This window comes from Cyprinodon tularosa, unplaced genomic scaffold, assembly GCF_016077235.1.
Source record: "Cyprinodon tularosa strain WSP-4 unplaced genomic scaffold, ASM1607723v1 ctg72, whole genome shotgun sequence".
NCBI lineage: Eukaryota > Metazoa > Chordata > Actinopteri > Cyprinodontiformes > Cyprinodontidae > Cyprinodon > Cyprinodon tularosa.
The window spans coordinates 436,039-453,399 of NW_024039474.1; the positions used below are offsets into that span (position 1 = coordinate 436,039).

General features: G+C 38.9%; 2 protein-coding genes across 4 annotated transcripts; both read right to left on the reverse strand.

Moving 5' to 3' along the window:
• Positions 1-1,084: 1,084 nt before the first annotated feature.
• Positions 1,085-7,552, reverse strand: LOC119772632 (alcohol dehydrogenase class-3). The gene is made up of 9 exons (XM_038269115.1): positions 7,422-7,552; positions 6,869-6,970; positions 5,167-5,308; positions 4,998-5,085; positions 4,681-4,900; positions 1,892-2,152; positions 1,671-1,806; positions 1,451-1,589; positions 1,085-1,280 (listed from the first exon to the last, which is right to left on the reverse strand). Exons 1-9 carry the CDS (start codon positions 7,437-7,439, stop codon positions 1,256-1,258), a joined length of 1,131 nt encoding a protein of 376 aa, XP_038125043.1. The 5' UTR covers positions 7,440-7,552; the 3' UTR covers positions 1,085-1,255.
• A 3,410-nt stretch (positions 7,553-10,962) lies between these two features.
• Positions 10,963-17,144, reverse strand: gar1 (GAR1 homolog, ribonucleoprotein). Of its 3 annotated transcripts, none has more exons than XM_038269084.1 (7): positions 16,985-17,144; positions 16,588-16,757; positions 12,104-12,258; positions 11,946-12,005; positions 11,739-11,865; positions 11,532-11,591; positions 10,963-11,380 (listed from the first exon to the last, which is right to left on the reverse strand). In XM_038269084.1, exons 2-7 carry the CDS (start codon positions 16,739-16,741, stop codon positions 11,370-11,372), a joined length of 567 nt encoding a protein of 188 aa, XP_038125012.1. In that variant the 5' UTR covers positions 16,742-16,757; positions 16,985-17,144; the 3' UTR covers positions 10,963-11,369. The 3 variants fall into 3 exon arrangements, with proteins under 3 accessions (XP_038125012.1, XP_038125010.1, XP_038125011.1); XM_038269082.1 differs by having other exon boundaries at positions 11,469-11,591; XM_038269083.1 differs by having other exon boundaries at positions 11,469-11,591; positions 16,588-16,764; positions 16,985-17,042.
• Positions 17,145-17,361: the final 217 nt, after the last annotated feature.

A 17,361-nucleotide genomic window follows, 5' to 3' on the forward strand; every position in this document is an offset into this window, starting at 1 on the left:
AGAAGAGGAATAAACTTCACAAAAAAGAAGTTAAATTTATTTACCACCTTATCATTTTCTACTGAATAACAAAAAGAATATATAAATTCTATTATGCCTGTGTAAATTCTGCCATCTAGATTATAGCAACCACACAACAGGGTTTTTTTTTTTCCCACCAAAACAATTTGTATATTTATGTAACAATTCCAAATTTGCCATTCTTTTCAAATCACAACTGCTCTCTCAAATTTAGCTCTCCAGCTTGTTTTAAATTTTTTTTTTGACACAACTTGTGTTTCATCTATTTAGGTCTAATTGGAATTTTAAACATCTATAGGACTATTTTGTTGTACCAACCCCAAGTTGTCCAGGGTGTTAAAGATTATTTTAAGCAGACGGGAAGATGTGCGGCAAAGTGCTCAAAGCTGGCACTGCATCGAGGGACAATCCTCTGTACGTGGGTAGCACAATTAATCACTGCCCAACCCCATCTGTCACCTTTTGTTTTATATTATCTTTTTTTTTTTTGCCCCGCACCGATATCAGAACATTTTGTGACTAAAACTTGCAAAAATGATAAGCTAAAATCATATCCTTATACTGTATCTTTTAGCAGGCCATTACAGAACTTCCTTATTTTGTCCAAATCAAACATCCTTTATTTAATCAATGGAGTCTTTTATTTTATTTGGCTGCGATGAACTATGAATGTAGGTAAATGATAACTTATAATAGGGTGCCCACTTTAAATATTCTTTCCAATTAAATTTTTGAAAATATGTAGCTTAAATAGGAGTGATTCTGTTTAAGTATCTGTTGTATTTTGTGGCATCCTTGTAGTGACTCTATTGAAAGCTCCACATTACACATTGTTTTCTAGAATATTCTATAGTAGAGCCAGATGGTCAATACATGCAATAATAATCTGAATTTCAACAGTAACAAGAATTTGTTGCAGGTCATTTGTAAAAGCAATTCTTACAATCTGCTCCAGTTCTCACCACATGTTTACCTGCCGTTGGGTAAGACACTTAACTGCACGATGCCCGCCAATCTGTGTCGGGGTGTGAAATGTCATCAAAGTGAAGTCGGAAGCAAGTAGTTATTTTTTATAATAAGGTTTTATTGACAGTATTAATGGTTCAAACAGTTGTTCTAGTGTTAAAGAGCTTCTTTTAAACTCTGGAACCTATATCAAAGGAAGTGCAGAGAAGTGCTGGAACAACAGACTGAGGCTTCTTTAAGGCTGGCTGTGTTGGATGTCTAAGGCACGTCAGAAAGTCAACACGCTTCGGATGCTGTGGTGTAAAAAAAACAAACAGAAAAGGCAAAAGATGTGTCAGGATTTAGACAAAGCTGCAACAACAGAAATGTGTGAAGAAACTATGCAAGCTTTGCAGATGTTTCTGAAATCTAACATTAAAGTTTAATTGTTCAACTCAAGTTGGCATGTTTGACCGTTTCCTACCTCTTCCCAGCATGCATCAGGTCAAAAGCTTCATTGATCTTCTCAAATGGAAGAGTGTGTGTTACAAACTCGTCCACCTTCAGCTTTTTACTCATGTAGTCTTCCACCAATTTAGGAACACTCTCCACGCTCTTCCACCCTGGAGGAAGCACATATTTGATGAGGGTAACTGCAGATCAAAGCACCATTAGCAAAGGTTTGAAAAGAACAGAATTCCCACCTCCGAATGCCGTGCCTCTCCACACTCTGCCCGTCACCAGTTGGAATGGTCTGGTGGAGATCTCTTGTCCTGCTCCAGCCACACCAATGATGACACTTTCACCCCAACCTTTGTGACACGCCTCTAGAGCGGCCCTCTGCAATAGAAACATTTATGTAGCTACTTTAAAACATCTTTATTTCTTACCAGTAGATCATGACCAATGACCCAACAGAACTCACCATGATTTGCACATTTCCAATGCACTCAAACGAGTAGTCCACACCACCATCAGTCATCTCCACCAGAACCTCCTGGATGGGCTTGCTGTGGTCCTTCGGGTTTACAAACTCGGTGGCTCCAAACTCTTTGGCCTTCTCGAACTTGTCGGGGTTGATGTCCACACCGATGATCCTGGTTGCTCCAGCAACCTTGCAGCCCATGATGGCAGCCAAGCCAACAGCTCCAAGTCCAAAAACAGCACAAGTGGAACCAGGCTCAACCTGCCAGACATGGCAAACAGTTCTGAGATCTCAAGGCTTGAAAAGTTATTTTCTAAAGAAATTACTCATTTTAGTCAGTGAAATCTTATGTTCCAGCAAAGATAGATCTCACACTCAGTTATCATGAAGCTTCAAATGCTTCCATCCATCTCTCTTTATCCCTCTGGCTCTTATGCATGACGACCAACAGAAAACATGGGGCTGCATGAGAACCAGACAACCAATTTTTGATAAGTATTCATTTAAAACAAATCAGAGCATGTTAGATTTTAAAATTATTCTTATTTTGATGCAGAATATAAAAGTTTTTAATAACAGTGTTTAGTTATAAAAGGTACTGACATAAATGGCATTTATAGAGAAACATTTCACCCTGATTTTTTTCTGTATTTAATTTTGGTAAATGTTTTGATGTATTGATCAAAACTAGATAACATTTTAAGTTATTTAATATCTGAACTGCTGCCCCACAATTGCATATTTAACATTCCTATTTATAGAAGGTACTAGTGGTGGAACGGTTCACAAAATCCACGGTTCGGTTCGATTCACGGTTTCGTGGTCACGGTTTTCGGTTGGGTTTGATACATGTTGATTGTTAGACCGAAATCCCATAAAAATTTATGAAATTAATAAAAAAAATCCCCCCAAAAATAATGGATTGTAATTATTTTAAATGATCCGCGGAAACCCTGGATCATTTCCGTACGTTTTGCTGCTTTGAATTTAATCATCTCGCGCATGCTCTCTACCATCTCCAAGGGACTCAGAGGAGAGCGGACGGGAGCCACAGTGGGGGCTGTATGCTTTGCTTTGAGCAGCCGGTCTGAAGCGCAGCGGGGCGGAGCGGGGGTAGCATACGGAGTATGAGGGATTTCGGGGTTAGCATGAAGTGTTGGTCATGTTGCTGTTAGCATAAACAAAAGGTGTTGCACAATGCTTGCACACTGTTGCACTTTTATCCACAACTTTCTTTCCGCCGTCATCGTAGGTCACTCTAAATGCAAAGCGCTCCCATAGAGCAGACCTATAAAGTGCTGCTGGCGCGTCTTCCAACTCCAGTTCTTTCCCACTCACCATTCCGACACAATTCTCCACAACAACTGATTTTTTTCCCTGCTACACCCGGCTAAGCTGCTTCGCTTCTTCCTCTTTTTGTTTACTACTGGTGGTTGGCTTTGGTCGCAGTACCGCCACCTTCTGCTCTGGAGTGTAAACGCTTCGCCTATGAGAAAAAGGAGCAGAGCATGAACCGAACGAAACACACGCAAATCGAACCGAGACAGTCTAACCGAACGGTTCGGACGGTTTTCATAAATCGTCCCATCCCTGGAAGGTACCGTTCCCCTGTGCCAAATTCCCTTTATCCTTTAATGTTTTCTACTTATCTAGATTGACAGTTTTTAATATGGCATAAAAATATAACAGATCATGCAGATAGATTTCCAGACCTGCACACAACAATGGAGTTTGTATCCAAGGAAACCCAGCTGCAACAAGGAAGCAATTTTACATAATTCGCTCTTCCTGGAGGAGCATGGAGCAACAGCAGACAGACTCTTGCATTGTGTCATCGAGTTTTCAGTCAGTCCTAATTCCAAGCATGCATGTATGTGGCGACAGTGGAGAGGAAAACTCCCTTTTTAGAGGAAGACACCTCCAGCAGAACCAGGCTCAGTGTAAATGGCCTGTCAATGATATGTGGCCAAAAGACAAGCTAACATTCTAACTATTTGTACAGTTCACTATTAGATATAATTAAAAAAATAAAAATCAGCCACTTACACGGCTCTTTGGGAAGGTAGTAGCAAGGTAAACCCAATGGGACTATTCCACTAGAACTCTTAAGTTCTTTTAACATTAAAGATTTGCTTATTTAAATCATATAATAAATACAAATTTAAGTGGGAGATCTTTTAACAGATCACTGTAATAAAAAATATGTGACTATGATGTTTTTTTTAAGTAAACAATATTTATAAACAATGAGCTTCAAGTTTTCCTTTCTTCCTTATTTAAATTTTATATTTTATAATTTTCCATCTCTGCACTTGTTGGATCAATACATTGGCCAGCCAATACTTTGGGCCTATATGAATGTTTTTTTTCCTAGTAGCATCAGGGGACATATGCATGTGTATTGATTAGCTCAATTAATAGCAATGTCTTCAGATCATGAAGTGAACACATTACAGCTCCCTGCATTTACTATTTATAACTGATTTTTTATTGTATTTTTTATTTTAATGCTTTTCTTTTCATTTAAATTGGACATGTGTAACATTCGTTATTGTGTTATTCTTATGTAAATGGAAGAAAAGAAAGCAACATGAGCTACAGTTGTGGATCGATTGATGTCAAATAATGTCGGCATCTGCCTTAAAAAACTATCAGTCAACCTCTAGTATGCATTGGGAGCACAATGAGTATCCATCAATGCTGTAGAATAATATGCTTTACAGAGTTTAGTTCTTCTGGAAAGAAGCTCATTTATCTGTTTTTAATAGTTAGCCACCTTTACTACTCACCTTGGCAGTGTTAAGAGCAGCTCCATAACCTGTGGAGATACCACAGCCCAGAAGACACACTTTATCCAGCGGAGCTTTCTCGTTAACCTTGGCCAGGGAGATGTCTGCCACCACCGTGTACTCAGAGAAGGTGCTGGTCCCCATGAAGTGAAACACCTGCTTTCCTTTGCAGGTGAAGCGTGACGAGTTGTCGGGGAGCAGCCCTCGACCCTGGGTTATTCTGCAGGGTGGAGAAACATCAGTGGATGCATTTAAATTTGGTTGCTGACTGTGTGTGTGCGTGTGTGTGTGTGTGTGGGGGGGGGTTAATACCACACCTAATCTTCTGGCAGAGGTTGGTCTTGGGGTTTTTGCAGAATTTGCATTCACCACACTGAGGTACATATAAGGGGATGACGGTATCACCTGGGATAACAAAAAAAAAAAAGGAAAATGAATAATAAAAGAAATACTCACCTTTTCATGTATTCATTTCCCGCCTCTTACCTGGCTTGAACTTAGTGACACCCTCCCCAACGCTCTCAACGGTCCCAGCACCCTCATGTCCAAGGATGACGGGGAAAAGTCCTTCAGGATCGCTGCCACTCAGGGTGTAAGCATCGGTATGACACACCCCTGTAGCAAGAATCTAGAAGGTACATGGCAATTATTTTGGGTGCATTATGAGCTATAAATGTTTTTTTCAATTGTTATGACTTTTCCAAAAAAATAAAAAAATTATTATAGCAGGAATGATAAGGATACTTTTCCAATTGCCTCTTAATATAAATATGCGTGGTGAAGGCTATTGTAAAGCTCAAAGTGACATTTAGATTATTACTTAATGCATGTAAATAACCCCACATCCATACAATTGGGGAAGCAAACAGTAAATTATTTTTCAAGACCACAAAAATATATATTAATGCACATTTATTGGAGAGTGTTGGCCTAGTAGTTAGATCAGTGCTCTTGTGCTCTGAGAAGGTTGAAAGTACCCGGTCCGATCACCACAGCCTCCACTCTGGGTACCTGAGCAAAACCCTTAACCCCACACTGCTCCCCATGCGCCACACATCGGCAGCCCACTGCTCCCCAAGGGGATGGGTCAAAATGCAGAGCTGAATTTCCCCATTGTGGGACAATGAAGGGATAAAGGAATTTTTTTTAACAATTTAAAGTGCAAATAAAAACACCAGAGCACTTGGATCAAATGCATTGAAAACCTTAAAGGGGCCTACCAAGTTCTATAACTTTGATCAGTATGCAAATGTCTTCTTTTAAAATGTTCAGTCCCTGTTGGTTAATCATAATCTATTTATAGGTTTTATTACACTTAGTTCTAGCTCAATTTGTTATTGTTACTTAACATGACCAGAGGTATAATATTGTGGGAATGAATACACAAGGAAGAGCCATAAAGGAGATGCAATAAACCTAATGAAGATAATAATATGTCCTATGTGGTGAGTTTTATAGTCACAGCATATAATATATATCCCAAAAAATTAATAACTGATTTTGAGTGTGTAAACATTGACAGCAATTTAAAGGACCACTGAACAGATGCTGCAGGAATACATGCATACCCCCCACCCAAACAAAGTCCAGTTGTATTTTTTTTATTCTCTATATTTTATCAGATGCTGTAAATCAGTAGGTCTGTCACAATATACCATTCGTTTCAATTTATCAAATATATTTATATATATTTTTTTTTACTCGAGGGCTGCTGTCCTGCAGGTTTTAGAGGTGAATCAGCAGCTGATTCTGATGATTGCTGTTCAGCAAAAGCTGGTTAATCAACTATCAATGTAAATCAGCAGTGCTGGAGCAGGGAAATCTCTAAAACCTGCAGGACGGCAGCCCTCGAGGACTGACTTTGGAGATGCCTGCTCTAAGGTTATGTTAGACCAAAAAAAAAAAAAAATTGTTTTTTATGAATTTCTTATAGAAGCACTTTTGTTATTTTTCTGAATAAATTCAGGCAAGATGGCATTTCTTATTACTTTGACATTCATTTCTGCCATCAAAAATATATATATATTTTGAATGTTACAAAGGTCATAAGGTCTTGTTTCAATGAAATTTCCCTTGTTTCACTGAGGGCCCTATAAAGGGTTAAACAGGGATATAAATCACACAGAGGGCTCTTTCAGTTTGAACAAACACAAGTCTTGGAACAAACTAAAATCAGATTAAAATTCACCTTAATGCGAACTTCATGAGCCCTGGGTGGGGCTACCTCCACCTCCTCAACGGACAGGGGCTTCCCTGCTTCCCAAGCAACAGCTGCCTTGCATTTGATCACCTGCAGGAACAATGAATTAAAAACTAATCAGGTGTTAACACGATCAAAGTACACCCTGCTTTGCTGAGAGGGGTTCCCACAGCCAGAATCTTCCTGCTGAATCTGACCCATAATCTACCTTTATCTGACAAGTAAAATCCGTTAACTTGAGTTGTTTTTATTTTATTAATTGCTTGAATGGGAACAAAGAACATAGGCAGGATTAGGGAGAGGCGTTGCAAAATCCAGAAAGCACCAGCTGGATCTGACCTGCCAAAGTCCTCGATGATCAGTTAGCGGACACAGATTCCCTGCTGCCTTCATTAAACTCGTTTTTATGCATTCTTTCATCTTAGCGCACAAAACATACAAAATGAATCATGCAAAGCACTACTAAAGGATCCCCTTGCATCTAAACGTGAGGATAAAAAGGCATATCACATATTTCAGCTATTGATTTTTGAAAACTTACTTTCCCAGCTGTCTCCATGTTCGTTTCTTGTGCAGAAAGAGGAGGAGGCGGTTATCAAGCAGCCGTAAAGGAGGTAACCTCTTAGCCAATCAGAAGCGAGAACGCTCAACGTACGTAATGCGTCACTTTGACCAAAGAAGATAAAACCGGGTCGAACAAGACCTTGCAAGATCTTTGAAGCTATAAATCCTTCCAGGGTGAAAAAAATTGGTGTTTACGTAATGAATATCTGTAAGACCGGTCCTGAGCACTTTAATAGAACTAAAACTAGAAATAGTAAAACGTTTCAGATAACCTGAAAGTCTATTTTATACCAATTTAGATTCAAATTTTTCATTTCGCTCCCCAAAGATTATAACAGAAAACTGTGAAACCACAAACAAGTTATAAGTATGAAAATAAAAATGTTATAATTCTAACTGTATTCTTGGGGCCAATGTAAAGGTTCTAGGTATGGAGCAGGTGTTAATCATAATAAGTCACTCAAAGACAGTAGCATTGATAGCAAATACAAAAGAAGGAAAAAAAAAAAAGAGATATACAAATAGATAATCAAGCATACTTGCTTTTGAAACACTACAACAGCACCTAATTAAGCTGTCAAATAGTAATAAGAGGATAGATATGTCATAGTTGAGGCCTCTTACTACCTTAAAGAAGTAAACCTAATGAAAAAAAAGAAATGTAATTCTACATTTCTCCTTGAATTTTTCTAAGAACAGGTTTTCATACCCAAAACAGTTTTCCGATATCATTGTTTTGTTTTTTTGTGTGTTTTTTTTTAAAGATATTCTTTATTTAAACAAATACCACTTTAGTAAATACTAAAGGTCTTTAATTGCTAATACACACACATTAATTTAATGGGGTTTTACAGTCAAATGAAGATTTCAGGTTATTGAATAAAGTTTTTAACCCAGAAGTCAAAGTAAATAGTAAAATGGGTTGGACCATTGGACCAATCCAACTTGGCCTCCACATATTTAAAATGCTGTGATTATTGTAATGCTTTTACAGTCCTTTGTGTCTAAATAAAACAAAAATGCAAATGAAAAGTTGTTTGGTTGTTAATAGTACAGACTCTCGGGGTTCATAGCATATACAGCTTATTTTCTATTTAAGAACTGAGATATTTCTTTAATGATTAAGAATATAAAAAGCCAGTTCTTCATTCACTCATGTGCTTCAGTTTTAAAATGCTTTTCTGTATTTTTGTGACATTTCTCTGTTGAACAGCTTCCACTGAAACAGTATGAAGTGAAATTTATTGATCTCACAATAGAGAAATGTACCTCTGCATTTAACCCATCCCCTCAGGGGGGCAGTGGGCTGCCATTGTGTGGCTCCATGGGAGCAGTGTGGGGTTAAGGGTCTTTGTTCAGGGAACCAGAGCGCAGGCTCTGGGGAATCGAACCAGGCACTTGTAACTTTCTCAGAGCACAAGGCACTGCTCTAACCACTAGGCCAACACTCCCCTTTATAGTATTTTTTTTCTTTTATTACTTCTCTTTGGTTTTAAATACTCTATTAGTTCTATGGTTAGCCTCAGATTTATGAGCTAAATAGCTGGTGTCAAATATTTTTCCATGCGTAGCAAACCTGCAGTATTTGAACCACATTTGAAGAATGGCTGCACATTTTGACAAACTCAGATTTACTTTACCAAGTATGTTTGGGATATAAACCAATTTACTGCAAATTGTCTGTTTAAAAGGAACACCCTTAAATAGACACAACTACATACAGCCGATTTAAAGCCTTTTTAGGTCAATTCATCTTGTTTCTTACCTCGACATCTCTTCAAACTTTCATTGGTACTTTTAAACAATTTCTTAGTATTCTATAAACACTAAAACATATCTAGATTGCATTTTAAAGGAACACTTTAAATCTTGTATTTTCACTGTGCAGCACAGTGAAAATACAAGATTGCATAAATGTTTACTTATTTTGATTGTATATTTTTATTATTTGCATAAATTGCAATCTTTAAATAATTCAAATGTATATCCTTGAATCCAAGACTTACTCTCTTCTCTTTCTACTCATTATCTGATGTATTTGAACCAAGATTAAATAAAAACAAAATTATATCCGAATCAAATCCTGTTCCTAGACACTCATTAAAGTAGTGTATTCAGATTATGAATATGGAAAATTATTTCTAATTTTTTAATGATCAAAGTGGAACAAACACTGAATAATTTTGGGATGCCCATTGGTAGATGGCACCATTTTGGGGTTTGAAATGACAACTGTACGGCGATAAATGGACAGTAAAAATTGACCATTTCATTGCATCGATACGTAAAAACTTGCAGTAGGATCAGTCTATGTATTAAATGTGTAAAGGCAAACAATGTAAAGTTACAAAGTAACTCAGTATAGCCTCAGTTGATAAGGGAACAAGTTTAGTAACAAGGATTCAAGTATTTGAGCAAGTTGAAATTCCTATTGTCAAAATATGCGATATGTTGTGTAACTGAAATAACAGTAATGCAATAATCTATGAAAAAGAGACGGAGAAAAGCATTGTGTAGCATATCTTCCTCCTCTCTCCCATTTCCTGTCTGCCTACTTTCAAAAATAAGTCACTAGAGCCTAAAATAATATTTAAAACCCTAACCACAAGGAATTGTTAAAACTTGCAAGTTAGATATTACGTCCCAAACCCGCCCCTTAACACCAACCCTCCATCCCTCTTGCTCCTGCAGAGGGTCCACCACATTAACTGCCATCCCAAACCACAGTGGATAGGGTGAGTGGACTACCAGCAGGTGTAACGGCAAACTGACATTCAAATATAAGGTATGCTGGTTTGCACCATCTTCGTCACGATGACATGAAGTCAAGTCAGGAAAAAGTAATTACTTCCAAAAGGGAGGGTCCTTTTTGAGATGTTTTGACTGTAAAGTTATAAGGTTGACATGACATTTGATGTCATGTCAAACCATGTTACAGAGCTACAGCTGTACACATGGGGCATTACTGTGTTGCCATAGGAACGACTACATTACTTTTTTGGTTGGAGGGAAGAGGTCGCCCCATTCTCATTTATACCCCCCCCCCCCATACACACTTTCAATCAGCTCAGCTTCCAGTGTGATTCACTGGGAGTGACACTCTATAGTTAAGGGGAAATAAATGGGGGCGGTTTGGGACTGGGCCTTAGATTTCCAACTAAACCTGAAGACATGAAGTAAATGAAAACAGATTTATATTAATAAGAATAAATATCAAATTGGGGAGCAGTTGCAATATGAAAAGTATGTGGCAAATATTGTATGGCATGTAAGACCTTATGTCAGTCGATAGTACAAATGGATTTATTAATTTAAAATGTAACTATCAGTTCTGGCTCTTCTATATTGACTGGATGATGCTAAAAATAATGACTACAGTTTAGAAAGGTTAACCTAAATACAACATATTAAACAGATAAGATTCTAGTAATCAGTCCAAGTAACATCTGTACAAACTACTGCTGCTGTTTTATGCTTTATGTCGAAATATTGAAGGAATGAAAAAAAGAAAAAAAAACTCAAACAGTACGTTTTAATCAAGGCTTTCAACAAAAATACAAGTCTGATATTTTCTATCAAAATGTTTTAATCCAACCCTCGATACAGTCGTGAATGATTCCTTGAATCTGTAACTCCATTCAAATCAATTCAGAATAATAAACACTCTTTTAAGCAACAAGCTGATACAATGACTTTGGAAAACAAAAAGGCCCTCTTTGTGTCAGAAGCAAGCAAAACACATGAACCTTTTAAATAAAGGTAAAAAAATGACTTAAAATCCATCACTGATCCAAAAGTGATGCATCCAGTATCTGAAGATATGTCCTCAGACTGAGTCCTAATGAGTCTTTGGCCAGAATCTGGCAAACTGAAACCTTCTAGTTGGAAGATAAATGACTGGATTTTCCACACCAGCAGAATTTGTTCACCTTCCACCTAAACAACAGAAAAAAACAAGACATGAAACAACGCCTACCTACATTCTGAAGGAAGAAGACATTCCTGTAAAGAGATAAGGTCTTACCTCTGAATCCACGTCCTCCTCCTCCACCTCTCCCTCTGAAGCCTCCTCCACCGCCTCGACCACCTCTGAATCCTCCTCCAAATCCTCCACGCCCACCTCCACCTCTTCCGCCCCTAAAACCACCTGAGCAAGAAAAACACTAGTTTTGCAAGCTGCCTCCAGGAAATACAAAAACAAAACTACTCTTAGATGCAAATACTATTAAAACTGCCAGGAGGAGCTGCAATCTTAAAATCTGACCCAAAAATGATTGTGACAGACTATACTGACCTCCACGACCACCGCCTCGTGCTCCACCCCTACCACCTCCTCTTCCTCCTCTTGGTGGCCCCTTTTCTCCAGGTGGTCTTGGGAGGAACCTCTGCAGTGGCAGCAGCTTCATTGGATCGATATAAAACTGGAACAAAAGGTACACAGAATTAGTTCAGCCTGCAGAAGCATCCAAGATCGACATCTGAAAATTATCTTTTTTTTTACCTTCTGCAATTTCTTGAATGAAGATGCTTTCATATTTTCAGAGAGCTTTACTGAAAAATACTGCAAGAACTTGTTAAAGAAAAAAAAACTTTTCTGAATGCAACACAGACTTAAATCTTAAGATGGTTCAGATCCTAAAACCAGAACAGAAAGGATACAAAATCTCGTAGTTGGCCGAATATCTCGTCCACCTTTCCGATCTGCTCCTTGTTTTCCAAGTACACCGGCGCATTGAAATAGGGAACTTTGTTTTCCTCTGTCGTACACTTGCACACAATGTCATCTTCACATGGATGCATGAATTCTCCCAGAGCTGCAAAGGCAATAGACAAATTCACATGAGGAAATAGTCTGAAAATAGTTAAATTACCTAAAACACAGCATAAAAGATGAGCAATTTCAGTTTCACGAAAAAAAAAAAAAAAAAATTGTCAGGAGACTCGCATTTCTGTATATTGTTGGCAAAACAGTTCAAACTCAAAGTAATAACTGCAACTACCGTATTTTCACGACTATAAGGCGCACTTAAACGTCTTTTTTTTTCCTCAAAATGTGCGGTGCGCCCTATGGTGCGGTGCGCCTTATGTGTGTTGTAACTGCGACTTTTGAGACCACCTCATTGAGGAGATGATGAAAGAGTGGCTGAATGTAAGGAGACCAGGTGTTTTTTTTCCACCCCTCACCATCGCTGTTAATATGTAACTCCATGCGTGCCCATCTCACAGCTGATGTGAAAAACATGGGGAAACAAATTAACGCTGCTCGACATCGGTGTGAACCGGACCCAGCAGGTGCAGCAGAAGCAGCGTGTTTACATGCAAAGTCAATGGTTGACGCGCATATAGGTGCAGCAAAAGGTCCCGCAGCGCATTTTGGTGCAGCACGTCGGGAGCGTTTAAGCATCTGAAGCGCCGCCAACGCGCTTCTGCTGCTCGAGATGGAAAAATTGAAGTTTTGCTGCTGGACGCACCGCATCAACCAATCAGAGAAGCTGATCTGGGAGCTGCCAGCGAGACAGACAGCGCTCTGATGACATATGATATTAACGCAAATGGAAAAGGCTGGATGGATGCGTGGCTGAGGCAGGTGTATGTGAGAAGACTAGGTGGTTTTTTCCACGCATCACCATCGCTGTGTGCCCATCTCACAGCCGATGTGAAAAAAAGGTGAATCAAATGAACGCTGTGCTCGCCGTTATCCGGGGGGTCTGACAAAGGAGCTTCAACCGCTCGACATCGGTGTGAAGCAGCCGTTCGAAGTAAGGCTGCGAGCGGCGTGGGAGCGATGGATGACCGACGGAGACCACAGTTTCAGGATAAGAAGGCAGCGCCGGGCAGATTACGCCACAGTTTGCGGATGGATTGTAGATGCTTGGACTAAAGTGTCTGCTGGCTCTGTTGTTCAAGCTTTCGCAAAAGCCGGCATTATTTCTGAGGAGCCGCGCTGCACGGAAAGTGACTGACAGCGAAGAAGGGGAAACTGGCATGTCTGATTTAGCGCAGCTGTTTTATTCAGAAACAGAGGATGATGACTTTGATGGGTTTGATTAATACTTTGTAATAAATACATGAATAAAGCACAATCATACTCAGTTTTGCTCCCGCTGTATTTTTCTCCCTGAAAACTTAATTCAACAGCATCCCCGGCGCGTCTCCCCCTCTTCATCGCGGTGGCTGGCAGGTGTTTTTTCATCTAAATAATCTAAATCTTGCAGCTATATTTGCTGTGATCAGTGGGAATAAAGTAGTTTTAATATGTTTTTAAGTGAGAAAGTCCACCTGAAAACTTAATAATTGCAGTCAGTTCATCCAGATTATCTATTTCTGTCGGAGGCGCTCAGACCCCCACATACCAGCGGTGCGCCGACAGGAGAAATCCTTTCGTTCACCGCGGCTGCTGGCAGGTGTTTTTTCATCTAAATAATCTAAATCTTGCAGCTATATTTGCTGTGATCAGTGGGAATAAAGTAGTTTTAATATGTTTTTAAGTGAGAAAGTCCACCTGAAAACTTAATAATTGCAGTCAGTTCATCCAGATTATCCATTTCTGTCGGAGGCGCTCAGACCCCCACATACCAGCGGTGCGCTGACAGCAGAAATCTCTTCATCAGCAGCCTGTAGGCTGGGCAGCCTGGGGTTCACCGCGGCTGCTGGCAGGTGTTTTTCATCTAAATAATTTTAGCTGCAGGCACCAGGATACCGGTAATAAAAGCGAACATATTCCGTCAGCAGGTTTCAGGATTTTAAGTTAATTTAGGAGTGACCACAGCGCTGTGTCATCTGCGATGTGTCTGTCTCACGGCCAGCTCACAGGTTTGATTAATACTTTGTAATAAATACATGAATAAAGCACAGTCATACTCAGTTTTGCCCCCGCTGTATTTTTAAATACGCAGTAGAGGTATTTAAAGGTAGTAGAGGACATGTACCTGTATATAAAAAACGCGCCCTATAGTCCGGTGCGCCTTATGTGTGTGTTAAATACAGAAATGGGACACATAACTGAGAGTGCGCCTTTTAGTCCGGTGCGCCTTATGGTCGTGAAAATACGGTAATGATTATTTTGGAAATCGAATTTCTGTCGATTCCAAGGGTTGGTTGATCTGTCACCTAAAGGCATATTTTAAACTCCAGTTAATAATCGATTACTAAATTAGTTGATGTCTATTACAATAATCGATTGATCATGATTAACCCGATTAATTGTTTTAGCCCTAGTCTAAACGTCAGTTTTTGTGTCTTACCCCAATCTATAATTGGTTGTTAGTGTACTTTATCTAGGCCATTCTAACATAAAAATGCTTTAAATAAACCATGAAAACATCCATAAAAGGTGACTAGAGGCAACAATTGGCTTACCAAATTAAATAAATCAACATATCTTAAATTCTGCCAAGTTTATTCATGTGCCATTCAGACTTCTTAAACTCCCAAAGATATTTACAAGCAAATTATATTAGTTTAGACCAACAGGCCACAACGTAAGACCAAGCAGGTTTAAAAGAAAAATACACAAAAGTTAATAAAAACTTTTCACCAACAAAAATAAACATGAACCAAGAAAAGACTGGAAAATGCCAATCCTGTTGACCTTTATCAATTCTCAACTTTAAAACAAAAAACCCTAATGGTAATTATTGACAAAATAAATCTATTATCAAAACTCATCTTCTTCATGTTATGATTCCATGAAGGAGTGTACTTCCATAAATTACGGAGATGTTTATAAAAAGGGACCACTTTCCCCGAGGACTTTTTGGAAGAAAAACCCTTTCAGCAGTAGTTGGACTTTACTGTACTTTTTACTATATTGCTGTGAGAGCATCGCTACTTTTACTTGCAGTTGGTTTACAGCCGGGCGTACACCGTCCAATTTTTTGCCCTTTTCGGGGCGATTTTCTAGCTGTGCTAGAATTTTTTGATCCGGCCGACTTTCAGCATGATCGTGAGTCGTGTAGTGTACAGGGGGTAACGAGGGGCAATCAGCCATCAGGAATCGTGAAAAAAAATCAAACATGTTTGATTTTCACCTGACAGTCGTGGCCAAATCGCTCAGTGGGCATGTGCAAACATCCTCCTCCTCCTCCTCTCAGATGTAAACACAGAAGCATGGCGGGGGTGCGAGTGAGATGGAGTTCTTTCTGTCAAATTGACAGACCGTAGTAGCTCCTTTTCTTTTTAGGGCTTTCAGCACAAAATTACACAAATTGCCAAGGCAGCGCGTTTCACTCAAGTGAGCTTCATATTCCCCTTTATTTGTCTGGCTTCAGGATAGACGAGTCAGTGTAGCGCCATCTCACTGTGGAGCCGAGACAGACGTGGTTTTTAGACGTACAGTGTGAGCAGGTAGATCGAATCAGAGCGTCGTGCTGCACATGCATCGTGAGCGGTGAACTCACACTGTACGACGGTCATACAGTGTGAGCTGCAGCTGCGTGCAACAATTGAAAAACCATAAAAAAGAGCTTCTTGAAGATCAGGTAAATTTACAGTACAAAATCATTATAGCTGGAAAGGCTTTCCTGACAATGCTTTTATCTTAGAGGCTGTTTTAATAAGTTTGTTTTAGAAAAATGAACGGGGAAAGAGCTTCTTCTGCTGGAATGTGATACATTGTTCATTACAAATTTCATAGCTTGAAAGACCACAAATTACACTTAATATTTAGTCTGATCTCATTAAATTAAGACATCAGATCTGATGTTTCTAACCAAAATTTACACTGCATTAGAGTAGCTATTTTAACAGGTACTTTTTTTGTCTTGAGTAATTTTTTCATACTTTTTAAAAGTAAAAAAAGTAGTGTTACTCTTCTTCTGATGGGGAACTTACCCACATCTGCTTTAATGTTATACGCATGTTGCTTTCTGTAAGCTTTGTATCACAGTGCAACTTTCAGTGTGTGTTTGAACAGGCTAGTTAAAGTTACTTTAAATAAGCCATCAATGCGGCTATGAACCAGACCATGCTGGGTCCCAAACAACCATAATCAGCCCATTATTCAAGCTTTAGAAAAGCTGCAGCTGCCTGTTAGAAACTGTGTAACCTACAAACACGGTGGCTGCATGTCAACGATTTATCTGCTAAAAAAAATAAATATCATGTTAAGAGGCTGCAACCATCGTCTGTCTTAATGATCTTACCAACAACGCGCTCAGGAGGGCCGTAGTCTTGCTGTCTGTTGAACCCTCCTCTTCCACCACCTCGGCCGAATCCTCCACCGCCTCTAAAGCCTCCACCTCGGCCTCCACCTCTGTTAAAACCTCCGCCGCGTCCACCTCCACCTCTGAACGACATCTTTGCCTTAAAAACTCTGAAATATAAAAAAACAAGACGCGAAAGATGCATAAAGCAAAACGAAACTTTTGTTCAGCGGTATAACATGTGGACTTCAAGCCAGCTAACACCAGCGTTGCTACATAAGCTAACTAGTTAGCTTCATATTCACCCAAAACACAAACAATTGTGTATAAAGTAGAATATATGTGATATTAACGTAGAAGTTACAACAGGTTCAAATTACATCAATAACATACTTACTAGTACAGCTAGCTAAGTGCACCGGAGACTCCAATCTCCATGCGACTGCACGTGTGGTGATCAGGAACTGTCGTAAACATTTGGAAAGTGTCGTAAGCTTCTTCTTCTTCTTGTTGGATTTATTGGCGGTTCGCAACAAACATTTAGTGGCATTACCGCCACTTATTGGTATGGAGAGTGGTTCGTGATGGAGTGTATATATATATATATATATATATATATATATATATATATATATATATATATATATATATATATATATATATATATATATATATATATATATATATATATATATATATATATATATATATATATATATATATAATTTCTAATAAAAAAAAAAATACACATACTGATATATAACTTTGTATTCA

Bases quoted from the DNA above. Each gene is read 5' to 3' on its own strand.
- LOC119772632 (XM_038269115.1), bottom strand. The intron at 4,901-4,997 runs GTGTGGTATTAA...TCCACCCTGCAG, and splicing joins AACCTCTGCCAGAAGATTAG to AATAACCCAGGGTCGAGGGC. The intron at 1,807-1,891 runs GTGAGTTCTGTT...TTTCTATTGCAG, and splicing joins TTGGAAATGTGCAAATCATG to AGGGCCGCTCTAGAGGCGTG.
- gar1 (XM_038269082.1), bottom strand. From the start codon at position 16,741: ATGTCGTTCAGAGGTGGAGGTGGACGCGGCGGAGGTTTTAACAGAGGT. The intron at 12,259-16,587 runs GTAAGATCATTA...TTGCCTTTGCAG, and splicing joins CCCTCCTGAGCGCGTTGTTG to CTCTGGGAGAATTCATGCAT. The intron at 11,592-11,738 runs GTCAGTATAGTC...TTTCTTGCTCAG, and splicing joins ACGAGGCGGTGGTCGTGGAG to GTGGTTTTAGGGGCGGAAGA.